This window comes from Chlorella variabilis (assembly GCF_000147415.1).
Source record: "Chlorella variabilis unplaced genomic scaffold CHLNCscaffold_22, whole genome shotgun sequence".
NCBI lineage: Eukaryota > Viridiplantae > Chlorophyta > Trebouxiophyceae > Chlorellales > Chlorellaceae > Chlorella > Chlorella variabilis.
Window position 1 is genome coordinate 71,968 of NW_005435066.1, and position 26,005 is coordinate 97,972.

At 68.3% G+C, this 26,005-nt stretch overlaps 5 protein-coding genes across 5 annotated transcripts; 2 read left to right on the forward strand and 3 right to left on the reverse strand.

The window, feature by feature from the left end:
- Positions 1-3,175: 3,175 nt before the first annotated feature.
- CHLNCDRAFT_58841 (hypothetical protein) lies at positions 3,176-5,839 on the reverse strand. The gene is made up of 8 exons (XM_005844501.1): positions 5,821-5,839; positions 5,589-5,667; positions 5,258-5,444; positions 4,977-5,067; positions 4,621-4,741; positions 4,336-4,431; positions 4,041-4,118; positions 3,176-3,856 (listed from the first exon to the last, which is right to left on the reverse strand). Exons 4-8 carry the CDS (start codon positions 5,040-5,042, stop codon positions 3,666-3,668), a joined length of 552 nt encoding a protein of 183 aa, XP_005844563.1. The 5' UTR covers positions 5,043-5,067; positions 5,258-5,444; positions 5,589-5,667; positions 5,821-5,839; the 3' UTR covers positions 3,176-3,665.
- A 557-nt stretch (positions 5,840-6,396) lies between these two features.
- On the forward strand, positions 6,397-7,437 carry CHLNCDRAFT_138782 (hypothetical protein; the record flags this gene model as incomplete). Its single annotated transcript, XM_005844402.1, has 3 exons — positions 6,397-6,612; positions 6,720-7,046; positions 7,234-7,437. 3 exons carry the CDS (start codon positions 6,397-6,399, stop codon positions 7,435-7,437), a joined length of 747 nt encoding a protein of 248 aa, XP_005844464.1.
- A 331-nt stretch (positions 7,438-7,768) lies between these two features.
- On the reverse strand, positions 7,769-10,860 carry CHLNCDRAFT_138783 (hypothetical protein; the record flags this gene model as incomplete). Its single annotated transcript, XM_005844502.1, has 7 exons — positions 7,769-7,937; positions 8,108-8,309; positions 8,456-9,166; positions 9,302-9,446; positions 9,650-10,281; positions 10,403-10,535; positions 10,687-10,860. The coding sequence occupies 7 exons, from the start codon at positions 10,858-10,860 to the stop codon at positions 7,769-7,771; spliced, it is 2,166 nt and encodes a 721-aa protein (XP_005844564.1).
- Positions 10,861-13,017: 2,157 nt separating this feature from the next.
- Positions 13,018-13,206, forward strand: CHLNCDRAFT_15662 (hypothetical protein; the record flags this gene model as incomplete). The annotated part of the gene is made up of 1 exon (XM_005844403.1): positions 13,018-13,206. A coding segment is annotated over one exon (189 nt), but the record flags the coding sequence as incomplete, so codon positions are not given.
- Positions 13,207-17,273: 4,067 nt separating this feature from the next.
- Positions 17,274-22,050, reverse strand: CHLNCDRAFT_138788 (hypothetical protein; the record flags this gene model as incomplete). Its single annotated transcript, XM_005844503.1, has 7 exons — positions 17,274-17,389; positions 17,549-19,050; positions 19,145-19,215; positions 19,952-20,125; positions 20,237-20,796; positions 20,949-21,324; positions 21,502-22,050. 7 exons carry the CDS (start codon positions 22,048-22,050, stop codon positions 17,274-17,276), a joined length of 3,348 nt encoding a protein of 1,115 aa, XP_005844565.1.
- Between the last annotated feature and the right edge of the window lie 3,955 nt (positions 22,051-26,005).

The following is a 26,005-nucleotide window of genomic DNA, read 5'->3' on the forward strand; positions in this document are numbered from 1 at the left end:
TTCATCCCACCACCCCAGCACCCACACGCACCTCGCTGTGGCCCCCTCACCCGCTGCCTCGCTCCCCCGCCCACCCTGCCCGTCTCGCCGCGCAGGTGTGCCAGGTGACGCTGCCCGCCTCGGGCGGCCGCCTGCTCATCGGCAGCGACGGCCTGTGGGACGCGGTCCACCCAAAAACCGCTGCGCACCACTGCCGCGACATGGCGGCGGCCGAGGCGGCGCACAAGCTGCTGGCGCTCGCCATCAAGGCGGATCGCCTCAAGGACGACGTGACGGGTGGGTAGCCCATGGGTGCAGCATGCCCTCCGTCCTTTTTCCTTCTTTCCTCATTTTTCTTTCCTCATTTTTGCTTTCTTTCTTTCGTCCTCCTCACTCACTTGTCTGGTCTGCCCTCCCCTGCCCCCCCCTTGTTCGGCGAGTGCCGGAGGGTCAGCTGGAGCTTGCATTGGCAGACCATCTGCGCTGGTTCCTGGGCTCGCCAGGGCCGTTGCTGGCAGGGGCCCCCGCTCCCAGGCTCCTGCGCTGCGCCGCTCCTGAACCTGTGCCCGCCTCGCCCTCCCTGCAGTCGTGGTGGTTGACTTCCTGCCCACCCCCGGGGCCCGCCTGCCCCCCGGCCTGGTGCTGCACCGCGCCCAGGCGGCAGCGTCTGGCAGGAGGGGCGGCGGCGCTGACGTGGCGCACCTGGCGCATGTGTGGCACCCGCTGCGCGAGACGCACGACTGGCTGGGCGCCGGCGCCGAGAGTGAGCGCGGCTGCCCCGTTCGTAACATAGCAGCAGGCGGTGTCTGCCAGCCTAGCCTGCTCTGGACGCCCGGGCTGCCCCACCTCGCGCCGAAGCCCCATGCCCCGCCGCGCTGTCATGACGTGCGCTCCCTGGCTTGCCTGCAGGGCGGCGGCAGGTGCTGGCTGAGCAGCGGGAGGAGGAGGCGGAGCGGGCGGCGGCGGCGGAGCGGGAGCGGCAGCGCCAGATCGACAATGCCGAGGTGGTGCTGAAGAAAGCGGGGCGCAGCGGGGTCACCGCGGGTGAGCCGGCAGCCGGCTGGCAGGGGCCCGCTGCTGCCCTTCGCTGCCGCCTGTTTCAACCTGCGTTATTTCGCAGAATGAGCTGCGCCTGGGCTCTGTCTGCACCTGCACACCCCCTGTGCAAGCTTCTGGCGCCAGATGTGCACCCCACCGCTGCGCACACCTTGCCTCTGCCTCAGCGATCCCTGTCGCTGCCTCAGCGACTCCTCACGTGCCCCCCCCCCCTGGGCTGCGCCCACTGCTTCCCAACCGCTGCAGAGAACATGCACACCTTGGATGGCATGTCTGAGCTGCACCGGGAGCTGGCCACGCTGCGGCTGAGCCCCGAGGACCTGGCGGCAGGGCTGCGCAGGGCGGCGCAGGAGGCGGAGGAGGAGCGACGGCGAGGTGGGGTGCAGAGGAGAGGCGGGGAGTGGGCCGCCGGCGCAGGGTGGTGGTCGGGTGGATGGATGCGGAGGGAGGGGTGGTGGTGGTGTTTTCTGGTGTGGGGGGACCCGCCAGCAGGCTGCCGCTGCCGGGGAGGCTTGCTTGGCGCCGAGCTGCGCAGCCTGCTCACCGGCAGCCCACCCTTCCCATCCTCACGCTGCCCTGGGCTGCAGAGCTAACAGAAGGGGAGTGGGAGACTGTGGGGGAGACTGCGCAGGAGGAGGAGGCTGGGGAGGCGGGCGGCGAGGCCCAGCCGCAGCCTGGCGGCCGCGGCGGCGGGCGCTTTGGTGGGCGTGCAGGCCTTGGCCGCGGCGGGCGCGGCGAGCATTTCGGGAGAGGCCGCGGCGGGCGGGGCGAGCAGCTGGGCGGCGGCGGCGGCCGCGCTGGGCGTGGGCGTGGCGGGCGGGGCAGGAGCCAGCCGTATCAGGGGCCTCAGCAGGAGCGCCCTGATGGCGGCGAGCATGGAGGCGCGGCTGGCAATGCAGCGCCCGCGCCCGCGCCGCCGCCTGCCGCGCCAGGCCAGGCGGCATCGAGGGCTGCCGCCCCAGAGGCTGCCCCGGATACAGCCGGGGAGCTGGGCAGCGCAGCTCCGGCGCCCCAGCAGCCGCCGCCGCCGGCGGGCGAGCGGCGGGGCCCGGTGCCCGGCCGCGGACGGTTTGGCGGCGGCCGCGGGCGTGGCGGCGGCCGCGGCGGGGCACCCGCTCCTCCGGCCGCCGCCGCTGAGGGCGCGGCGCCGCCTCAGCGCCAGCACACCCAGCGCCCGCCTGCACAGCAGCGGGCGGAGGCGGCAGGGCAGGCAGGCGCCGGCTACGTGCCGCCAGATGCCAGCCCCACCACTGCATCCCTGTACTTCAGGCCGCCGCCTGGGAACCAGCAGTACCAGCAGTACCAGCACCAGCAGTATCAGCAGCAACAGCACCACCAGCAGTATCAGCAGCACCAGCACCACCAGCAATATCAGCAGCACCAGCAATACCAGCAGCACCCACCCGACGGCGGGCCAGCGGGGCCCACAGGCCCGCCTCATGCCGGCGGCCGCGGCAGGGGCCGGCACACCGCCTCGGGTCGCGGGCCGCCACCCGCCACGCACGCTCCCCACGCGGAGCACGCGCCGCCGCCGCCGAATGCGCCTGCTCCGCCACCAGAGCGCCCCACACCAGCCTACACTCCCGCTCCCCCCACTGGCAACAGCCAGCACCCCGGGCGAGGCCGCGGGGGCTACTCTGGCCGCGGGCGCGGCAGGGGAGGGAGGGCGTACGCGCCGGGACGGGGCGACCCCAACCAGTTTGCCCACGCGGCACGCCCCCCGGCGGGCACCACCCCTCCCGCCGCTGCCTGATTGGCCGCGCCCTGCTGCGCCAGGGCTGATGCAGCACCCGCCTTCCTCCGCCTGCGCTGGTTTGGGCTCGCAGAGGAGAATGAACGAATGCCACGCGTAATGGCTGATGCAACACCCCGCACACCAAAAGCAACGTCCCTGAAACCTATGAAACATCTGCTGAATGCTTTGATCCATCTCTGCCTCGCATGAACTCTACACTTGATCGATGCATCCCCTGGACCCTGCTCCGCTGGCGCTTCCCGCTGGCGTGCGCGGCCATGCGTCCCGCGTGCCTGCTGGCCTTCTATTTAGGAGCTGCTGCTCCGCGTGCCTCGTGTCCCCTACCTCACACACCTGTAAACTCTTCTGGCCGCAGCCGGCTTCCTTTGGGCGCATGTGAGCTGGTACATGTGAGGTGTTGCATGAGGGCACACAGGCACGATGGGGGACAGACGCCATCTTGCTTGCTGGCTGGCTTGGCCTGCAATAACTGCAGCGGCAAACTTGTACACAGAGAGAAGAAGGAGAGAAGCAAGTTGTGAAAGGCAGTCATTCCATTCGTGATCTGATCATACTTCAGGGATGAATTGTCAACTGCTAGGCAGGAACAATAGACTGAGGTGGCCAACGGCGGCAACGCACATGGGGCTGCTGCGGTGGGCAGCCAATATGGTACACAGAGGGCGGCGGCGGTGGGTGTGGTTGAAACAGGAGGACAAGGTGCCCGCCCCGCCAAATGAAACAGTGCCGCAACAGTAACACACAGATGGCAGAACCTAAGCCTGGTGTACAGAGACAGAAGAGGGGAGGGGTGAACATACGGCAGAGGCGCGCTCGCGCCCTGCAGGGGTGCATCACGGTACATGGCGTGTGCACGCCTGGGCGCCTGTGGGCCTCACGCCTTGCGCGTGTGCGCGTACGACGCCTGCGCCGGCACCGGCGGCGAGTCCCGGGTGCTCGGGGTGGGCGGGCGCTGCTCGCTCCAGTCCCCCAGCTCCAGCTCCAGCGCCCCGGGCTGCAGCGAGGCGGCCAGGCGGCGGCCGATGAACAGCGGGGCGTTGGTCTGCATGGCCAGAGCCAGGCTGTCTGCACACGCAGGAGGGCAGGCAGGGGGGTGGCGGGCAAGGAGGAAAGAGTGAGAAGGCTGGCTGGATGGGTCGGAGGCACATCATGCGCAGCGGCATGCCCCACGCCGGCCAGCGCTGCGCTGCAACCATGCCCCATGCCGGCCGGCTGCGGCTGCGGCTGCGGGTGGCGGGCGGCGACGCACCCGAGGGGCGGGCATCCAGGGAGCGCAGCTCGCCGCCAGGCACCGACAGAATGATGCGGGCATATACAGTGGTGCCCACTGCACAGCGGGTTTGCAGGAAGAAAGGAGGGCAGGCGCTGGCTCAGGGGGCAGCCAGGGCGCGAGACGAGCGGCGGCGAGAAAAGCATAGCCCCAGACCTGCCATCCAAGCACATGCAGCGCGAGGCTGTCACCCTCCTCTCCCTCCTGCCTCCCCTGCCCCGCCTTGCACCCACACACAGCCACGCACACCACACACACACACACACCGCCTCACCCAGGCGAGTGATGAGCACTCGGTCCACGGTGGCGCCCGCAGCCTGCAGGCTCCTCACCCACAGAGACATGGTGGAGGGGCGGCGGAACTCGGGGCCTGCGGGCAGCCAGGAGGCGGCGGGGGGAGGGGAAGCCAGGGCGGCCTTGGTGGTTGATCGCTCGGCAGGGCGAAGTGGGCTGCGCCGTCTGGTGCTGATGCCAGGCATCAGGACGCCTGCAGGCTCCCAGGCCCGCCTGCTGCGCCACAGCAAAGGGAGCCAGGAACAGCGAGCAGGCAGGCGCCCACCCGCGGCGTGGAAGAGCTGGGCTGCGTCGTTGATGCCCACAGCGATCGGCACCGGCATGTCGTAGCCCTTGGCAGCCAGCAGCGCCACGCCCCCCAGGTGGTCCAGCCCAATCTCCGCAATCTGTGCCGGCCCAGGCCGGGGCAGGGGCACGGCCAGGGGCAGCGGCGGGCGGCAGGGAATGACTTCAGAGGCCACGACTGGGTTGGCCCCTGGGGGCTACCACGGCGCCAGGCGTGTGCACAGAAGCGCAGGCAGCTGCAGCTTGGGACGAGGGGCCTCCAGGTTGGCTGCCAGGGCAGCTCCCCGCTGGGGCGTGCCACATGCAGGCAGGGCGCCGGGCGGCTCGCCAGCTCACCGTGGCCGCCACGTACTCGCCCTCTGCGCCGCCGATCCCGTCCCACCCATCAAACGCGGGTGGCATGCCCGGCCCGGCGACGGGCTGCGCCCTGCAGCGCAGGACGGCGCGGCACGCGGAGCCTCCAGGATCTCAAACCAGGACAGGAGCGGGTCGTGCCGCCGTGCTCCCTCCCTCCTGTCTGCCTCTCCACCGCTCGGCAGCTCAGCCGGTGCCACCCCTGCTGCCCCTCACAGCCTCCATGCCACCACCCAGCAGCACAGCAACAACCACCTGCCCACCTGACGGCATCGCCCAGAGGGTCGATCCGCACCAGGCTGGCGCCCTGGGCGGCCACCACCTCGCGCAGCAGCTGCCCCGACTCGCCGTCCACCACCCGCCAGGGGTGCGACTCGAACGTGTACACACTCCACCAGCCCCCCGCGGGGATGGCCGCGAAAAATTCCTGGTCCCCGGCGTAGTTGACCCCTGCGGGCGCGGCGCCCAGGTGCAAACGCGTGAGGTGCGCACACGTGCGGCACGGCGGCGGCGGGTTTGGGAGGGGTAGGCAAGGGCGCGGCGCTCGGTTCCTCCTGTTCAAAAGGGGTGGAAAGTGGGTGGAAGAGCACTCACAGTAGACCTTGACCAGCCTGTCGTGCTCATTGCGGAAGGTGATGAGGCAGGGGGTGCGGCTCGCCAGGCTGCGCAGCCCCTGCTGCTGCTGGGGGAGGGAACGAAAGAAGTAAAAAAAATGAACAAGGGAAGAAAAAAGTGTTTCAGGTCAAGCCAGCTTGCCGACCAGACGCCGACCAGAACCAGACTGCGACCAGACTGCGACCAGCACTCCCTGCGTCAAGCTGCGCACCTGCACGCCCGCATGCGCCTCCTGGATAGGCCCCAGCAGCAGTGCTGCGCTTCCGGCCAAGGCGGCCAAGAGGAGTGTGCGCCGGTCTAGGCCGGCTGGAGCTGGCGATTCCACGTCTGCAAGCTCGGGCTGGCACCGGCAACCACCGCTGGCACGAGCGACACGACCGGCGGAGAGCGCCAGCGCCGAGCAGCGCTGCCGTCCAAGGGCGGGGCGCTGCGGCCAGGGCTGGGCCGGCCGCGCTGTGGCCTGCGTCTGCATCGCTGCTGCTGCCGTTGCACGGGATAGGGAGCCGAGGAAGCAGAACGTTTTTGAGTTTGGGTGTGGCACTGAGCAGCGCCCAGATGCCTCGTGCTGCGCTCCTTTGTGCTGCCCTTGCACGTGATAGGCGCGGGATCGGCTGAGGTGCGCAAGAGGCCTCCTGCAGGGGTTCCTGCCGTACACGGCTGTCCCGCCCTGCAGGAGGAGCATGCTTCCAGGGCTCGCCCTCCCGCCATCACAGCCTGCTGCGCCGAGTTAATTGATCGCACCAGCCCCGCAGCGAGAGCCTGTCGCCCAGACTGCCGCGCCATCACAATGAGCAGTGAGGCCGACTTGAAGAAACTCCGGGTCGCGGAGCTTCGAGATGAGTTAGCCAAGCGCGGCCTGGACACCAAGGGGGTGAAGGATGACCTGGTGGCGCGACTTGCCGCGGCGATGGAGGCGGAGGCGGCTGAGGGCGGCGCGGAGGAGGCAGCCCAAGAGCAGCCTGCCGCACAGGCGCCAGCTGCCGCGGAGGCAGCGACGGGAGAGGTGAGTGGGGCTGGATGGCGGGAGCGGCGCCGCCTCCCGCCACCCGCTTTTGCGCTGCTGCCCCTCGTGCTGCCTGCCAACGGTGCATGTGCGACCCCTGCCGCCAGCAGGAGGAGCCCGCTCCCGCTGCAGCCGAGGACGGCGCGGCAGCCGCCGGCGAGGAGGCCGCGCCGGCCCCCGCGGCTGGCGCCGACGCGGCGGCACCCGCGTCCGCGGCTGGCGCGCAAGAGCCCAAGCTGACCGAGGCCGAGAAGGCCCGGCTGCGGGCTGCGCGGTTCGGCATGCCGGTGGTGGCGGACAAGAAGAAGGAGGGCGGCGGCGGCGGGGAGAGCGTGATTGGCGGGCTGGGCCAGGTGGACATGAAGGAGGAGATTGATCGGCGCAAGAAGCGCGCCGAGCGGTTTGGCATGCCGGTGCCAGTGCTCAAGGAGGAGGTGGGGCCTGCTGCCGATGCATTCAGCTCCCGCTGCTCCTCCTCCTGCTGCTGCTGCCCTGCTGTGGCCTGCCTTACAGATCATGTCTGCAGCTGCTGGCTGCCTGCTGCGGTGCTGGATGGCGCCGGTGCCGCACGGCCTGCCGCTCACCAACGCTGCCCGCAACCCCCTGCTGCCGCGTTCGCAGGAGGACCTGAAGAAGAAGCAGCGCGCGGAGCGGTTTGGGCTCAAGGTGCCGCTGAGCAAGGAGGAGTTTGAGGCCAAGAAGAAAGAGCGGGCTGAGCGGTTTGGGGGCGGGCCCGCGGCGGAGGCGATGAAGTCTGGGATGACAGAGGAGCACAAGAAGAAGCTGGAGGAGAGGGCCAAGCGCTTCGGCATGATCGCCAAGTGAGCGCGGCAGGCAGGTCAGAGGTAAGTACCGGAGGACAGCGCGAGGAGCGCGGTGGCGGCGGCGGCGCGTCTCCCGCCGTCTCCCGCCGCCGTCTCCCGCCAGCAACGCACGTTTCACGCCACCCTTTTTCCCTCCTGATATTGGCAGCACTCCTGGATACTGGGCTGACAGACACACCACACTTGCCATCAGCAATGTTGTAAACGCATCTACCTTTCACAGCTCTGCCAGGGCCGGGGCACACCAAAACGCTACCAGCCCAGCGGCACACTAATCCAGCAAGCATGCCCACTCTCGCTCTGCTATCATCTCCCCGCGGCACAGCCTGCGCTCACAGGGCGCGCAGCCTGCCCAGCATCTGCTGGGCACGCCCGCCTCCCAGCGGGGCCGCCAGCCGCTCCAGCGGCGCCACCAGCCCCTTGAGCCCGCTGTGCAGCGCCCGGCACCGCTCCTGCCGCCGCTCTAGCTCCAGGTCCACCTTGTTGTGCCACGCAGTGTTGCTGCAGGGGGAGCGGGGGAGGCAGGCAGAAACTGGTATGTTTCAGCTTTACCATGCAGCTAACTAGTTTAGTGGAGCGGCAAGAGCCGGCACCTCAGCGGCAGCTGCAAAGCGCGGCTGCTGCCCACCAGCCTCCAGCCCGCGCCCCAGCCTTGCACTCCTGCCACCCACCCCAGCAAGTCGTGCATGTAGCTGCCCCAGCGCCCCAGGATGGCGTCCAGCAGCACCAGGGCGGCCTGGGCGTGCAGAGGGGTGCCCGAGGCCAGCAGCATGCCAGCCAGCGGCAGGCTGGCGGCGCAGGCATCGATGGTGAAGCGGTCTCGCTGCCGCTGTACCGCCCCGCTCTCTATCACCTTGGCTGCCATGCTCAGGTCTGCGGCAAGTGGACCAGGGGCAGGCAGGCAGCGGTTTGCTGCGTACCGGCACGCTGGCTGCAACGCCCGACTACCAGCCAGCCAAACAACGCCTGTGGGAGGTGGGCAGACACCCCGCCGGTGCAGCCAGCAGGAGCTCACTCACCCTGGCTATCCTCCAGCAAGCGGATGGCCTCCCGCAGCGCCCCGCGCCGCAGCGCAGCCTGCACCTCCCGCCACAGGCTGCGCTTGGTGCGCAGCATGCTGCACTGCGCTTTGCCGCGCTGAAGAGCAGCCGCCTGGAAGCCGCGGTGTGTGGCCACCGACAGCATGCTCGGTGCTGCGCTGGTGCAGTCCTGCGGCAGGCCTGCCACAGCGGCAGGCTGGGGCTTGGGGGTGGGGCTGCCGGCATGGCTGTCGTCACCCGATGCGTTCTCCTGTGCAGATACACGGTGGCGGCTGGCCTTGCCTTCGCTGCCAAGGGTGCTACGCTGCGGGGTGGGGGAGCCCGCCCCTGGGACCGCCGGCGAGGGCTGCTCACGCGCACGAGGCGCGGCCCCGCTTGGCACAGCGACAGTGAAGGTGGCATGCTGGGCCTGCCGCCGGCTGGGGCGCCCCGCAGGGGCCGCAACCACCTCCACAGCTGGGCCAGCGTTCACCGTTCGCGGCTCCAGCACCGTGGGCACCTGGCGCTGCCGCGCCGCCGCAAGCAGCGCCGCCGGGCCCGCCTGCTCCACGCCAGCAGCCGCAGGCCAGGCAGCAGGGATGGTGGTGGTAGGGTTGGGGGTGGTGCTCGGCGGCAGCGGGAGGCCCGGGCACTGGTCTCCCAGCCGCAGCTTGCTGGCCATGGAGGCGCTCAGGCCTGGCAGGTCTCCCTCTGCAAACCATCAGAGGCATCCCAGAGCATAGCTGTATCATGTTTCTGCGCTCTCCAGCCAGCAAGCCATCGGTGGATCCTGCCCTGCCAGCGGCTCAGCAACGTCAGGAACACACACAGCACAGCGCCACCCACCGGCTTGTGAGGAGCCGGCGCGCGGGGCTGCCGCCGCCCGGGCAAACGGGCGCAGCTTGGTGAGGTCGACACAGTACAGGCCGGCATCGCCCTTGAACAGGCTGGTGCCGATGCACTTGCCATCGGTGTAGCGGATGGCGGCCACCTGCGGGACAGGCACAGGAGGAGCGCTCCGGGGGACACATGCTGGTGGCTGATGAGCGAGGCGAGGAGAGGGACAGCCTGGTGCTGCCGCCGGGCTGCCCCTCTCAGCGCTGCGGCTGCGGCGGCTGCTGGTCGACCCTCACGGCCCTGCATGCATGCCAGGCTTGCACATGCACGCCCAGCCAGCCACCCTACCCTCCCCACCTTGCTCCACTGCACGTCTGCTGTGTCGTGGTGCGCCAGCGGGTCCAGAGTGAAGGTGCGCAGGCAGTCGGGGTAGGCGGCCAGCAGGGCTCGGCCCGCGGCGGCAAACGCCACGGCGCGCACCTCGCGCCGCCCCTCGGGGCCGTGCACGCCGATGCAGGTGCCCGGCTGGGCATCCATGTCCCACACGCGCAGCGTGCGGTCCAGGGAGCTGGTGACAAAGAGGCGCTCCTCCGGGTGGCAGGCGATGCCGGTGACGGCGGCGGTGTGGTGCCCCGTCAGGTCATGCAGCAGGCGCCCCGCCTCGCCGCCCGCCACGTGCCACACGCGCAGCCCGCCGGCCGCGTCGCCGCTGATCAGCAGCTGCCCGTCGGGCGTGAACTCCAGGCGGGTGATGGGCGCGGCGTGGCCCCGCAGCGTCTGCGCCGCCACCCGGATCACCCTTGGGTGCAGCTGGGTGCTGGCACCGCTGCCGTCTCCTCCCCCTGCCCCTCCTGATCCTGCTCCACCACTCCCGGCCAAGCACCAGAGCTTGACATTGGTGTCCGCCGACCCCGTGGCCAGCAGCGACAGCGGGGCCATGCAGGCCAGAGAGGTGACGTCGGCACGATGTGCCACCAGCGTGCAGGCCGCTGCGAGAAGGGAGGTGGGGTGGGGCTCAAGGGCGTAGGCCAGGGCTGGGATTGGCGGGCAGCATTCGGCAGAGAGTGAGCATGAGCAGAGCGAGAACAGTAGCTCCCCATTGATGCGTACCGGCGCCGCGCTCGACGTCCCACACCCGCACATTGCCGCTCTTGTGGCCGGCAAGCACGCGCTCCGCGCCGTCTAGCTCCGCCCAGGCCACGCAGGTGGCGGCGGAGGTGATCTTGGATGGTTCTGTCAGGCGCTGCAGATGCGGCAAGCACAGAACGGCAAGACAGGGAGGATTTGTTCGGCGCTTGCGGGACAGGGCGCCGGCGGCAGCGACGTCCGGCAGGGAGTGGGCGGTTGGGCAGCGGCAGGCGGCTTGTGTCGAACATGACAAGGCTCCCTCTCACCTGCACCACGTCGCCATTGCTGGTTGCGAAGATAAGCGCCTCCCCGCTCTCCCCTCCCGCAAGCAGGAGCGGGCAGGAAGGGTGCAGCTGCGCGCAGCCCATGCTGCCCGCCCTCTCCAGCCGCAGCAGCAGGGAGGCTGTCGCGCGGGAGGCGGGCTCTGGGGTGAAGGCCATGTCGCGCCGAAACGAGTCAATGCCTGCCTGCTGCTCGCCGCAGCGACTCTGGGACACGGTGAGAGGACATAGATTACACAGGGATTGCTGAATGGGAGTGAGGGAGGCGCAGCTGTCCCCAACAGAGGTGGGCCCCACAGCGTGCCCAGCAGCGACGAGCGGCGCACCTGCTCCGTTCGCTACAGGCTTCTTCCATTCTGCTGCTGCCCCTGCCCGCCGCTGCTTCCACTGCCCCCGCTGCCGTCTGCGCTTTCCTCACCGTCTGCTGCCTGCAGCGCCCCCAGCCAGCCGCCCGCCGTCTCCTGCAGCACCGCCAAGCTGCCGTCGTCGAGGTGCCCCAACTTCTGCTCTAGCCCTGACAGGCGCGCAGCCAGTCTGCATGCGCACGGCCACAAGGATGGATTCATGTGCCCTGCTCTCAATCAAGACCCCGCAGCATAGCTGTGGGTTTGTGGCGCATCCTGGGCAGCTCTGTTGTGCACCCGCCTGCCTGCTCCTCAGCAGCACACACGCACGGCCCAGCCGCAGCGTCGGCCCACCCATCCATCTGTCGCAAAACCGCCACCTCAGTGACAGGTGCAGCGCTTGACGCTGCAGCACTGTTAGAGGCCGCGTCTGCTGCGGCGGCAGAGGAGCCGTTGGCACTGGTGTCCGCCGCCGCCGCCCGTTCCTTGGTTTTCTCCAGCACCCCCAGCTGCTGGCGCAGCTGGTCCAGCCGTGACCGGGCCTCGGGGTCCTCGCCCCCTTGGGCCGCCTCCAGCTGAAAGGGTGCAAGCAGTGCTGCTGTGTGAGTGCTGCACAGGCGGCGGCAGTAGGAGCTGCACAGGCGGCGCGGCTGCCGGGGCAGCGCAGCCCTAGCACAGCGGCACCCTGCGTAGTGAGCCCGGAATCGAGGCCCCGGACCTCTTGCGTCGCAGAATGCACGCCTGTCACCTGCTGCAATAGCTGCTGGAGGGCGTTCAGCATCTCATCTCCGCTCATGTGTGGGTGTTAGGCCGCTTGGCGACTGTGATGATCAGTCCACATCGATGCGCAGGTTTGGGCAGAACGGTTTATCAATTTGGCAGCCTCGATTCAAGTCGCCACGTGTCACAAAACACAGATGGCTGAATTTCACCTCCTGTGCTCTCCTGAAGCTCCTCCTTCGGTCTGCCAGAGGCCAGACGGATCCTGGAAGCCAAAAGCCGCCTTTGCTCACTAACGTGCTGGGGTTGTGGCCGCCCCTGGGCTTGCCAACCCCTTTTCTCCTAGCCTGGCGGCAAGTGCCATCGATCGGCAAGTGCAGCAGTGTCGAGGAGCTCCAGCCTCACCATGTTGAGAGCCCGCAGGAGGCTCGCTGCGTTCCCCGGCCGGCTGCAGGATGTCTGGGCGGGCCTACAACAACGCAATGTCAGCTCGGCGGGGACAGGGGGAGGAGGCGACAGCGGCAGCGGCGGCACCGGCGGCGGCAGCAAGAGCAGCGGCGGCGACCCACCCAGCGCGCCAGAACACTTTGCCAAGGCGGCCGCTGACAGCTTCCACAAGTGCGTTGTGGTCTGCCACTACTGTGGCAACAGCGCGCCAGCGTGCAGGCCGCCGTTGCTGTCTGGCACGTATCGCCACGCAACCTGGCCAGGCCTGCGCTGCCTCGCTGCCCTCCCTGCACCCTGTCACCACATCCCCTGACCTGCCATGCCCTGCATCGCCGCGCCTCGCAGGGCTCCCAAGGAGACGGCTGTGGCGCTGGTGCGGCAGCTGAACGAGCTGGACAAGATCCACCTGGTGCTGGCGCTGCAGGAAGTGACCAAGAAGGCGTCCCGCCACAAGGAGGCCACGCAGTACATCGATGACCTCGTCAAAGCGGTACAGCTGCCAGTCAACAAGCAGCACAGCAAGCTGACGCGGTGGGTGGCGCGCGCAGGCGCGGCCGGGCCAGGCGGGGCAGCCGGGGGCAGCTGCGCTGGGACCCCGAGCGCGGCATGCCTGTGCCCGTTCAAGCGCGTGGCCTGCCAGATCGCGTTGCGGGCCTGCTTGCTTGCCGGCGCCGCCTTGGCTGTGGTCGTGATCGCCGGCCCCCAGCACGCGTGCGCCCGCTTCCCCGCCTGCAGGCAGCAGATCGAGCGCGCCGTATCCTACCAGCGCTCGCTTCAGAAGTTCAGCGCGGTGTCGGAGGAGGAGCCCAGCTGGCGCCAGCTGGCCGCCATCGGCATCGCCTCGGGCCTGCCCTTTGTGGTCTTTGGCTTCCTGGACAACGGTATCATGCTGGTGGCGGGGGAGCAGATCGACGCGGTGTTTGGGGCCAGGTTCGGCCTGACCACGCTGGCCAGCGCGGGGCTCGGCAACCTGGTGGCGGATGTGGTGGGCGTGAGCGCCACCCACTCGGTGCAGGACCTGCTCAAGCGCACGGGCTGGGTCAGGCCGCCTCCGCTCAGGTCGGTGGGCACGCCTGCGCGCCGGCTTCTGACTGGCGGGCCGCCGGCTGGGGCTGCTGCCGTGTGTTTGGCTGGGGCCGGGTGCGAATGCGCTCGCCGTGCTGCCTCCCGCGCCGCCTCGAGGCGAAGCTGGGTTCCCAGAGCCGCACAGCAGCGCCATGCTTGTGCTGAGCACCTCTCGCTCCTCTTCCGCGCGCCTGCAGCATGCTCCAGCAGCAGCACCCGCAAGTGAAGGTCGCCCAGCTGGTGGGGGCGGCCATGGGCGTGGCAGTGGGCTGCATGGCTGGCATGGCGCCGCTTGGGTTCATGGAGCATGGGCTGTTTGTGGATAGTGCCAGCTCAGCAGCTGACCTGGCAGCAAACGCAGCAGCAGAGCTCGGCGATTTCAGCGATGCGGCAGCACTGAGCGGCGCGGGCGATGCAGCGGAAGGGGCGGCGACCATGGCAGGAGGCGGCGACGCAGGCGGCGCCGCGGCGGGCGCCGCCCAGGCAGCAGAGGTGGCAGCTGGGCCCACGATCCCTCCCGCCGGCTTCTCACCCGGCGTCGCAGAGGCAGACGTGGCAGCGGCAGCAGCAGCGGCAGCTACCATGGCCGCCGCTGCCGTGGCAGCGCCCGAGGCCGCAACCACAGCCGAGGCCGTCATGGCAGCACAGGTCTCTGCGGCGCACGACGCAAAACCCTCCTGACACGGCCCTGCCCCGTGACGTAACTCCTTCTTGCCGCATTGCCAGTCCCCGCCCTTGCGCACTGTCCATCTCTTAATTCTTCCCCTTCCTGGGAGCCCCGCTCCCGCCTTGTCGCCTCCATGAGGCTCAGCTGCCCCTTCTTCTTGTAAGGCAGCAGCTAGTGAGCGGACCCAGCGGCATGCCCAATGTGCTGTGCTGCTGGCGGTGAGTTACATGCATGCCATCCTTAGCAAATCAGGAGTGGGTTCATGCAAGGGGTCTGAACTGCACTGGAGGGGAACAAATCAGTCGACAGGCATGGGTTGACGAGTCAACAAGCAGTCGACAGATGGGTTCACCAAATCAGCCGACAGATGGGGTCAACAAATCAGTCGACAGATGGGGTCGACAAATCAGGATAGATGGGATCCAGGAAGGCATTGCAAAGTCACCAAAACCGGGCTGGTGCAAGAATCAGGGATCGGGCGGATGGCAAGCAGGCGGAATGCGCTAGCTAGGCACGAGGATGGCAGCGAGGGTGGCAACGCAATCACGGGGCAGGTACACCAGCCAGACCCTCCCAATCAGCCACCGTAGTCCATGCCCGAGGCAGTCGCTGTGTCGCTGGGCTTCTTCTTCTTCTTCTTCATCTTGGGGCACACGCAGATCTTGCCTGCAGCATGAGGACAACAGGGCAGCATGAGGACGACATCAGGCTTGATACAACTCGTTGCACTCGAGGTGACAAAGTCTGGCAGGCTGGGGCTTCCGTGGTGGAGGGTTTGCAGGCCTGCTGGGCGACTCACCCTTTAGCGACTTCCAGGTCAGAGGGGAGGTGCTCTCCAGGAAGTAGAGGCTCACCTTCTTGTGCTTCCTGCACCAGGCAGGCATGTGCTGGGCATGCAGCGGGGCAGCTGGGAGGGACCAGCACGCATGCGGGCGGCTGGCGGCGGCTGGAGGGGCGCGGGGCAGGCAACCGCGGCGCGGCGGCAGCTCGCTCTCGCGCACATGAGGGACACGGTGACGACCTTGCAGATCTTCTTAGGCATCTTCTTGGGGTCTGTGTCCATCGTGTCCAGATGGCAGCACACCTCCTCGCTGTGCAGCAGCGGAATGGCAGAGGGACGGGATCAAGAGCCTGCTCACTGCTTGGCTGCAGCAGCAGCGCGGTCCAGCATGCAACGCAGGGCAGCATGCAACGCAGGGCGGCACCCTGGACTCACACTGCCCCCGTGCACTCGGGCGGCGGCGGCTTCTTCTTCACCACCACCACCACTGGCTTCTTCTTCACCACAACCACCTCTGGCTTCTTCTTCACCACAACCACAGGGGGCGCGGCGGGCCTGCAAAGGGTGCAGGTGGAGCCAGAGCGGGACCTGAGCGGACAGAGCTGCCGCAGCGTGGCCTGCTTGGCGGCACATGCTTGCCAAAACGTCCACGCAGCAGCACCCACCGGCCCACCGACTTACTTGGGCTGCACCTTCACCTTCTTCACGGGCATCTTCTTCACGGGCACAGCCTCGGCGCGGGCAGCCGCAGATGCCTTTGCCTCGGCAGCCGCAGCGCCGCGGGCGCGAGCGGCAGCAGCCGCCTCGGCCTCGGCCTCGGCAGAGCCGTGGGCGGCGCGGGCGGAAGCCTCGGCCTTGGCGGCTGCAGAGGCAAGCTTGCCAGCAGCCTCGGCGTGGGCCTTGGCCGCGGCGCTGGCCTCCGCGGCGCTCGAGTCATCGCTCAGGTGGCGACCTGTGGCGGGGAGGTGTTGGCGGTGGGAGTGGCGGCAAGAGGCGGGGGAGCGCGGAGGTGCGACAGGTTCGCGCCGGGCTTCACCTTACAGGCTCTAGGGAGCAGTCCAAGGCTCCAGGCAGCACCAGACAGGCGAGCAGCGCAGCCTTGGACTCACCGGCCTGGGCGCCGCCGAGCAGAGCGGCCAGGAGCAGCAGGGTGGCGGTTGAGGCCCTCATGGTGCTTGCAGGCGGGATGTGGGAAGCAGGGCAAAGATAATGAGGGCAGCTTGCCCACTTGCAGCCCACGATGGCTTCTGCCAGCTACCCGAGGAAGAATGTTGGGCACTTTAAAGTTTGAAGGGCTTCAAACTTAAATCTCAACGCTGGGGAGGCTGCCAAGCACCCCAGGGCATCCATTCTGCTCCTCCGGGGCAAAGCGCAGGCCTGCCGGCGACAGCGCCCCTGTCGATCGTTTCTGTGTTGCGCTCCTCTTCACTCGTCCACAGAGCCCAAACATGGAGGCAGGGGGCGGCCCACCAGCCTCCACGGCCCCGCCGGTGTCCGCCGCCGCGGACGGCGCCACCAGGCAGCCCTCCCTGGTGAGCCAGCTACGCCAAATGGCCGAGGAACGCACTCGCAACCCCGGTTTCATCGCCCAGCTGGAGAGCGGGCGCGTGGCTGCGCTGCCCCGGGAGCATGCCGACCATGCCGCGTTGAGCGGCAGGGAGGAGCAGCGGCGCCCGCTGGCCAGCTACGCATCTGGCAGTGCAGTGATGTGCCCAAACGGCGTGCCGCGCTTTGTGATGTACAAGTACGAGGAGGTCAGGCGCTGCACCCCCGGCTTCCCCCCCAGCTACGGTGCGCTCCCCGCTCGCGGGGTGGCCCACGCGGCCGTACCCCGCGCGCGCAGCGGGCCACGGGACGCCCGCCCCGCACCTCCACACCGCCCATCGCCGCTGGCGCAGGGCTGGCCACCGCCGCCGCCGCCGCTGCCCTGTGCCTGCAGAGATTGTGGAGCGTCGCGTCTTCCTGGATGACGGCCCGAGCCCAGCGAAGAAAGCTCCGCAGGTGGGCAAGGAGTCTGCGTCTGCCCGCCGGGCGGCGGCCGAGGAAAGCAGGCAGGAGGTGGAGGACTCGCATCGTGCCGTGCCCCTCGCGCTGGGCGGCACGGGGGACGTCAACGCAGAGACGGCGGCGCTTGCAGCCAGCCCGCAGGCCAGCGCCGAGGGGGCCGCGGGCCGCCCACCCGCGCGTAAACAAAAGATGATGCTGCTGGGCCGGTCCCTGGCGCCAGCGCACTGAGCGGGTGAGGGAGACCAGCGGGCACCTCGCCCACCGACCACGTGCTGCCGCCCATCCCATCCCAATGTGGCAGACACCTCCATCCACCCTCGCTCCTCTTACACTCGTAAACGGGTATTGCTCACTCCAGAAATGCCCAGTGAAAGGTTTTTTAAAAAAGAAGAAGAGAAATGAAGTGATGTAAATGTGTGTAAGCGATGGATTGCTGTGGGAAGCTGATGGCGGCAGTCGAAAGATGAAGCAGATCGGGGCAAGGGTGCAACCACCAGGCAACTGGAAGTCCAGGTGCGGTGAAGGCAAGGTACAGCATGTGTCACCCCTGCTGGCGCCGCCGCTCAAACGCCAGGAATGCTGCTGCCAGCGTGGTGGGCGCGGGAGGGCTGGCCGCCGCGGGCTGCACAGGCGCCGAGGCTGGCTCCTCGGCGCCGGCTGCCAAGGCAGACGGCGCAAGAGGCTCGCGAGAACCAGAGGGCTGCTGCGCCCCGAGGGGTGGGCAGCCCAGGGGTGGGGCACCGAGGGATGCGGCACACGGTGGGCTTGCGGTGCTCCCTGTGGTGCCCACTCCCTGCCCAGGGCCAGGCACGGCACGCTGCCTCTTGGCGGGTGCGGCAGACGCCTGCTGGGGATGCGGCTGGGCTGCCCGGCCGGCGCCGGAGCTGGCCTGGTGCGCTGCCCTCTTGCGCAGCCGCCGGCCTTGCTGGGTGCAGCCAGCCGCGGCGCCGGCGGCAGGGTCTGCTGGCGCAGGCTCCGCCGCGACAAAGCTGAGGGTGGCGGGGCTGCCGCCGCCAGAGGGCGCCCCTGCCACAGCATGCCCGCCGCTGCCTCCACCGCTGCCCCCGCCCCCTGCCTGGCCAGCTGGCTGGGCAGGCAGGCTGTGGCAGCTCCCAAACGCGGGCGCGGCTGGTGGGAAGGGCTGGGAGGGCTGGGGTGGTAGCGAGTGGTGCCGCGTGGCGGCGGGGGTGCTGGCATCCAGTGCTGAGAAGTCCATCTCCGCCAGAAGCTGGTCGAAGATGTCTGGGCTGCTGCCCACGTTCCCTGCCGCTGCTGCCGCCTGCCGCCCTTGGCCTTGCTGCTGCGGTGCCTCCAGTGGAGCTGGTGCGGCAGCGACTGCCACCGGCGCCTCAGCCTGCTGTGCTGGCACGCCAGAGGGGATCGGCAGCCGAGGCGAGGGTAGCTGCTGCTTTGCCGCTGCAATTGGCGGGGGTTGAGCAGCTACCTGGGCGGAATGGAACAGCTGCTGCGGCTGCGGCTGCAGGGCTGTGTGCGCCATGCTGGGCAATGCTGGGTTGGGCGTGGTGGTAAGGGGTGCGATGGGCAGCTGCTGTGCAGGAGTCGCGGGGGCGGTCTGAAGCTGCAGTTGCGGCTGGAGTGGAGGCTGCTGCTGCTGCTGCTGCTGCATCAGCGCAGGCATGCCACCGGCCGCCGCCTGTCGCTGCTGCAGCTGCCTCAGATGTAGCAGCAGCAGCTGCTGCTCCTGTTGAACCAAGTTGCAGGCACCACCGCCAGCAGCCAGGCCGGTGGCTGCCCCCTGCCCACAGTGCTGCAGGATGGCCAGCTGCTGCTGCTGCGCCAGCTCCACCTGGGCGTGCGTGTTCAGCACCTGCTGCTGCGCATGCTGTGCAGCCTGCAAGCCCTGCTCCTGCATATGCTGCTGATCCTGGAGCTGCCGCCGCAGCTCCAGCTGCTGAGCCAGCGAGTAGCTACCCCCGCCCGCCGCCGTCGCCGCCGCCCCGCCTTGCTCCTGAGCCTTCTTCCGCCTCAGCGCGCTGCTGCCGCTGCTGCTGGCGCGAGCGCCAGCTCTGCTCTGGCTCGCCTGCGCCGGCTGTTGGGGCGCATCGTCCTGCCTCGCTGCCCCCTCCATATCCACCTGCTGCCCAGGCCGCCTGGCAAGCAATGGCTGCTGCTGGTCATGCTGCGCTTGCTGGCTCACAGGCGCCAGAGGAAGCGGCGCGGGCTGGCTGGGGCTCTGTGCTGGAGCTGGCGGCGACAGGGAGAGCGCATGGGGCTGCTGACCCTGCTGCAGCAGCAGTGGCTGCGGGCAGTGCAGCGCCCCATCATAGAGTTGCAGCGGCAGCTCCACACGCAGGTACCTGCGGTGGAGAGGCATCAGGTGAGCAGCAGGTGAGAGCGTTGGGTGCACGCCATGCCACGTGCTGGCACTCGAGATTCTGCAGCCTGCCTCACCTGACACAGTGGGCGCATTGCACGGTCAGTGATTCTGGGCGCGCCTGCTGAACTGCGGGTGGCACGGGCACCTGCAGCGGCAGGCGAGGCGGGCGGGTGACGAGCGGCAGATTGTGCTGGAGGGCCAACCTTGACAGCCCGTTGGACCCGTTTCCTCCCCCAAATCCTCATGCAGTCGGTAACTCTGCGTTTCTGGCACCACATTCACTCCATCGCGGCTGCCTTCAAGCCCAATGGCAGTGTGGGGGCTGAACCTCACATGAAGCAGCGCACGGCATGCCTCGCATGCGACACGGATGGACAGGCCAGACGCCGCAGGAATTGGTGAGCCCCCGAAGACGATGGCGGCGGAATGGTCGACGCTCATTTACGCACGTCACAGTGCTCAACTTACATTGCTCAGGATGCACCGTGCAACAGCTAATAAGGCAGCTGCGCCAGTTTAAGCGTTGGAGATTAGTGCCAGCTGGCGGCTCCCCCCGTGCTGCGCCCGCCACCTCTGCCGTCATGGACAGCTAACCACATCGCACCACTCAGACAGTGCAGCAGCCAGAAAAAAATAAAGAGAGATGCATCAAGAACATACCCCACTAACCGTCAAGCTTTGTATGTCGGCAGGGCATGCCCTTTCTGAAGCTCGGGCATGTGGCCCAACCTCTGCTACGAACTCAGGAACGACACTGCTTACACATTGGAGAAGCTACAAGGATGAGTGCAGGACGGGAGGTAGCCGGCTGGAACCCCACAACGCCGCTATCTTGGCTGGCCTGCCGCGGCATGGCTGCTGCGCCTGAGGAGCAGCTGCACCGCATACTCGTACAGCTGCATGTCCAGATGGTTGATGGCCGCGATCTGGCGCCACACCTCCAGCGGCACATGCGGGTGCGGCGTGGCATTCTCTCGCGTGGTATTGCTGAACAACACGGCCTCGGGCCAGCCAGCAGCCTCTGCCAGCTGCTGCAACGACTCGCCCATGAACTCCTGCAGGACAGGGCAGAGGCGGGAGTGAGAGGGACATGGTACAGCTGCCCAGCGCCAACATGCCGAATGCGCTCTGGCGGGCAGGACCACAGCAGCGGAGGCTTCACTCACACTGATGGCAACCACGCAGAAGGTCTCCAGGTTGCGCTTGGCGGCCTCCAGCATCTCGGCATCCCGCCGCGGCACCGGGGGCCCGCCAGGCCACTGGCATCCCGTGGCGCCGCCCAGCAGGCGGGTGTGCAGGTTGGCCTGGTGGTGGCGTTCCGCGGCAAAGGCCAGCAGGCCCGAAAAGTCGGTGTGGTTGCGTGGCCAGAACTCGAAGCCCCAGGGGTTGCCCATCTCGTGCTTCTCCCAAGTCTGCTTCATCTGGAAGTAGTAGTGGCTGACCGCCCGCTCCACGGGGTGCCGCAGCGAGGCCAGCGTGAGAGTGCGGGTGTGGTCGACGCGCAGGGCCCGGAAGAAGCCGTAGTCCTGGTGGGCGTTGAAGGCGGAGCAGCGGTGCGTGAAGTTGGCGCGCAAGTCCTCCAGCAGCTGGACCTGCGGCGGCAGAGGGCCATTCTCCCGGATGCACGGGTGGATGGCGTGCCAGCTGTGGTCCCGCCCTCGGATGCAGTACCGCCCCCTCCCCTCCGCCGGCATCGCCTGCTGCATGACCCTCGCCAGGAAGAGGCCTGCACGCCAGACCAGCGTGCAAGCGGGTGAGGAGCGCTGCGCCGCGGCGGGAGTGGCACAGCGCCAAAGGCAAGCGCAGGACTGTCCAGCACCCCAGAACATCCAGGTGCCACAACTATAGAAAAGCCACCAGGGCCAAATCCCTGCCCACCTGCAGTCTTGGGCACGTGCAGGAAGGCGACGGAGAGAGGCAGGCCACCTGTGCGTGGAGGGCACTGCCGCCGCTGCAACCCAGCCTCCAGCTCGCTTGCCGTGGCGCTGCTGCTGCCTAGTACTGCCTCTTGCGGCCCGCTGCTGCCGCTCTTCAGCAGGCGTGTTGCTGCCCCGCTGCTGCGCCTGAGGAGCAGCTGCACCGCATACTCGTACAGCTGCATGTCCAGATGGTTGATGGCCGCGATATGGCGCCGCACTTCCAGCGGCACACGCGGGTGCGGCGTGGCATTCTCTCGCGTGGTGTTGCTGAACAGCACGGCCTCCGGCCAGCCAGCAGCCTCTGCCAGCTGCTGCAACGACTCGCCCATGAACTCCTGCAGGACAGGGCGTGGAGCAGAATGGACAGCCAGACAAGGTGACTGGTGTGGTGCATGCACGGAAGGAGCAGACGGCCTGCTGTGATGGCCACCCCAGCAAGCACCGCCGCGCTGGTGGCACAGCCAGCGGCCAGAGATGGCGTCGGCACTCCGCCGGCAGCCCAGCACCCGCACCGTGATGGCAACCACGCAGAAGGTCTCCAGGTTGCGCTTGGCGGCGTCCAGCAGCTCTGCATCTCCGCCGGGCCGCTCCCCGGAGCCGGGCCAGCGGCAGACCATGTCGCCGCCCAGCAGGCGGGTCTGGTGGTTGGGCTGGGCGAGATGCTGGGCAAAGGCCAGCAGGCCCGAGTGGTCTGACTCGCCGCGGGGCTGGAAGGCCTGCGGCAGGGTGCCCCTCTGCAGCAAGTAGAAGTAATAGCTGACCGCCCGCTCCACGGGGTGCCGCAGCGAGGCCAGCGTGAGGGTGCGGGCGTGGTCGACGCGCAGGGCCCGGAAGAAGCCATAGTCCTGGTGGGCGTTGAAGGCGGAGCAGCGGTGCGTGAAGTTGGCGCGCAAGTCCTCCAGAAGCTGGAGGTGCTGCGGGGACAGGTCGCCCCCCATCTTGCCCAGGCAGGGGAAGTTGGCGTGCCGGCTGTAGTCCCGCCCCATGACGCAGTACCGCCCGCTCCCCTCGGCCGGCATCGCCTGCTGCATCACCCTCGCCAGGAAGGTGCCTGTGCGCATGTGGATGGGGGGAGCGCGCCTACTCTGAATCGCAGAACAAGCACGCAGCGCCCACGGCACAAAGGCCGACCCGTCCCTAGAAATCTGGTGCAAATGCTGCCGCACACACCTCTGGCTCCCTGCCCACCTGCAGTCTTGGGCACGTGCAGGAAGGCGACGGAGAGAGGCAGGCCACCTGTGCGTGGAGGGCACTGCCGCCGGTGCAACCCAGCCTTCAGCTCCGCATCACTGGCGGCGCTGCTGCCGATTGTGGCGCCTGGCAGGCCAGCGCACTGCTGCTCCTCACACTGTCCCGGGTGCTGGCTGCCTCCTTGACGGCAGCATTCTGAGGCTGCGCTCCCAATCACCAGCGCCAATGGTAACAGCACACTGGCAGCTGCGGCTGGGCACTGCCGCTTCATGACGAGAGCCATGGGTGCCACGCTAGGCATATAGACCACCTGCGTGAAGTGCAACCGAGGACAACAAAACCCAATGCTTGCTGAGTCATGCCGGGCTGCAGACACCAGGCTGCGGCGGCACCCGCCCTGAGCGGGCACAGGAAGGCCCTCGCCATTCCGTGTCGGGGCAGCCTCGTGCGTGTGCGGGCGCCTTGCCTGCCCTACTAGGCGCTGTTCAGCGCATGCGCTTGGACACGAGACCGCTGCTGGCTGGCGCGATGGCTATGTTTGGCCCACAGCGACTCCCGGGGCGGCCGTCTGTGCTAGATGTTTGTGCAGGAACCGGCATTGGACGGTGCAGAAGAAAGGCTGAATTGGGGGCGGCGGAGGTGTCGCCCGCCGCCACATCGCCAGCGTGCAGTTGCTGCAGAATGTGAGCCTCTGCAGCTCTGGCAATGTTCTCTTTTAAAACCAAGTCACTTATTACAGGTAAAACGAGGAAAAAAGATGGCAGTTGCAGGAATTGGATGGAGAGAGGCGGGAGAGGAAAACCATGCACCCCGGAAAAATCAGTCGATGATGCCACCGAGTAGCAGGCACGAGCACAAGATGGGGCTTGAATACGAGTTCACACGGGTCGCGGTGAAAAAGGTACAGTGCATCAGCGCTGGACGTCACAGAGGCGGCGCGCCGGACGATGTTGCTGCCGCAGCCGCCCAGCCGGCTGGGGAGGCGGCGGCAGCTGCCGGCGCCGCGGCGGCTGGGGCCCAACCGCACAAGCTGGCTGGGTGCCAGCGGCATGGCCCCTCACTCGCAGGCCTTGAATATGGCGCCGGATCCAGCACCGTACACGACGTTGTCGCGGATGGTGAGCTTGGAAGGGTAGACGTTGGTGCCGCCGAAGTTGGTTGTGGCGTCGGAGGCGGAGCGGGTAAAGGCGTTGGCCATCTTCATGAGGGGCTTTGAGTCCTGTGTGTAGGCGATGTACAGCGTGGGCGGCGACTGCGAGTTGAGCACCATGGAGAAGCCCACCCTGGTGGATGTGCCGTCGCTGCTGGTGTAGGAGTTGGTGCCCGCCATCGTGGGGTCGATGTTGGTCAGCAGCGGGGTGGTGGTGGCGGCCACGCGCACCAGCGTCATGAAGCTGACAGCCACGGTGTTCCCTGCAACAGAGGATGAGTCTGGGGCCAACACTGAGCGGGGGCGGCAGCCAGGGTGCGCACGTGGCGGAGAATGGCAAGGGTTGGGGGCCGTGGCGGCGCCGTGGGGCGGCGGCAGGGCACGGGCGAGCAGGCGCACAGCGGCGTGGCAGGAGCGAGCAAGCGGCCAGGCACGGCGAGGGTGCGCAGTGCCGGGGGAGCGGCAGGGCAGGAGCACACAGGTGGGACAGCAGTGGCTGGCAGAGCTGCGCATGGCCGGCGGCTCACATGAAGCGTCCAGTTGGGTTTCGCCCGAGGTGGCGGCCAGGTAGGTGTCGGAGGTCGTGTCTCCCACCACGCTCGTGATGAAGTTGCCGCTGGTGAGGGCCACCGTGCGCCTGGCGGCCGAGAACGCGCTGCCCGTGCCGCCCGCCAGCACCTTGATGTCGCCGCCCACCGCCACAATCACGTCGCCGGTGCCGCCGATGTCCATGGAGCAGGCGGTGAGGGCCGTCTGGCCGGTGACCAGGTCGGCGGTGGAGCCGTCGGACAGGTCCACGCGGGACAGCTTGGTGGGGGTGCCGGACGTGCCAGCCTTGCCCGTCAAAATGTACAGCCAGGTGCCCTTGCTGCCGCAGATGAGGCCGGGATTGTCCAGCCCAGACACGATGGTCTTGGAGGACCAGCCGGTGAGGCTGGGGGTGGACGATTCCATGGCCAGCAGCAGCACCCCCTGGTCAGCCATGGTCACGTAGAAGCCCTCGGCGGCAGCGAACACGCCAGACGGCCCGTACTGCCCTGCAGCAGGCAGGTGTGGGCGAGCACGGGTGGGTGGCCGCGGGCGCGCGCATGCTCGGCCGCAGGCGGGGTGGCCTCGTGGCTCCACATCTGCCTGCCGCCTCGCGGCTGCCCTCGCGGCACCGTCGCAGCAGGCAGGCAGGCGCAGCGCGGCACACTCACAGTCGAAGAGGTAGCGCTGGGGGGTGCTGTTGGGGCTAGCGATGGGGATGCGGTGCCGGTCAAAATAGATGTAGCCGTCATAAACCTGTGTGGATTGGGTGTTGCGGGAGGGACACAAAGGCAGGCGCACAGCACGGTACGTGAGCGGGCGGGCAAGCATATGCACTGCTGTGGCAAGCCCCGCCCACAACCGAAACAACAATGCCACCAACCACAGCAACACGCAGCGGACCCCCTCCTGCCGCACCGAGTAGTAGCTAGAGCTGGGGACGTTGTTGGAGAACTTGACGCTGGTGGTGGCGTCCTTTGCGTAGTACACAAACAGGTTCTCGTTGCCTGGGTCGTTGGCGTCGAAGAAGCCGTACATCTGAATGGGGGGCATTGGCGGCGCAGGAACAGAGGGGTGGGTGGGCGGCCGTACGGCCGGGTGCCACCACATCAGTGATGGGGGTGCTGCGGCAGGCCTGCGCACTAACTTCATGCCCCCCACTCTGCATGTCCCCTGCACGGCACTGCCCCGCTCACCCGACCGTTGGACTGGTCCACTCCAATGCCCGTCTGCGGGTTGTGTGCGGGTGGGTGGAGCGAGAAGGGGCGGTCAGTGTGCAGCACAAGGCACGTGCGCAGCAGGTGTGGCCCCACCGATCGGTGCGCAGGCTGGCGGCAGCCCCCAGGCTCACCCATCCATACTGGAAGTAGCTGGTGGAGGGCCTAGTCAGCTTGGTTGGGTCGCCGCCGGCCAGGGGGAACCTCCCAGCGCCAACTGCCGAGGTGCCGCCACTGGTGAACGAAGGGCCTGCGGTGCAGGCGGGGGTTGCCGGCGGGGTGAGAATGCCAGAAAAGCCCTCTTTGCGCACCCCACGCAGGGTGCGGCAGCACGGCTGGGCCTCGGGTGCCACCTTGGCCCAGCATGGCAGCCTGCACAAGCTGGGCAACTGCAGCCAGTTGGAATCATCAATCACACGTGCCCTGGGCATTGGCTCACCCAAGAAGATATAGGAGTTGATCATGTCGCAATCCATGCCCGCCCTGGAAGAAAGAAGAGTGGCCGGAAGGCAAGCAGGCACCCCATGAGGGAAAGGCGGCGGGCGCATGCCCAGCACGCTCTGCAGCCTGGCACGTGGATGCAGGTGCAACAGCGCACTCACGGGTAGGAGTTGGTGGGGAGATTCACGTTGTCAATCTTCATCCACTGAGCATTAGTGACCACCGTGGTGCACCCGGTGCCTGCACCCAGCAGCAGGCCAGTGGGAGGTGACAAGGGGTGGGGGTGCGAGCCAGGCTGGCTGCTTTCGCGCAGCCAGCCCGCACCCGGCGCGGCGCAGCTGCCGGCTGCGCCGCCACACGCTGAGCCAGGCTGGCTGCTTTCGCGCAGCCAGCCCGCACCCGGCGCGGCGCAGCTGCCGGCTGCGCCGCCACACGCCCGCGCGGCCGCGCTGCCCCGCTCACCGGCCTGGTCCACCCTGCAGGCGCCCG

What these genes read in the sequence shown, in the direction of transcription:
- CHLNCDRAFT_58841 (XM_005844501.1), bottom strand. Translation starts at nt 5,042, where the DNA reads ATGCCACCCGCGTTTGATGGGTGGGACGGGATCGGCGGCGCAGAGGGC. An exon ending in CCAGCTCTTCCACGCCGCGG is followed by an intron (nt 4,432 to 4,620) that starts GTGGGCGCCTGC and finishes GGCTGCCCGCAG; the next exon opens with GCCCCGAGTTCCGCCGCCCC. An exon ending in CCTGGATGCCCGCCCCTCGG is followed by an intron (nt 3,857 to 4,040) that starts GTGCGTCGCCGC and finishes CTGCGTGTGCAG; the next exon opens with ACAGCCTGGCTCTGGCCATG.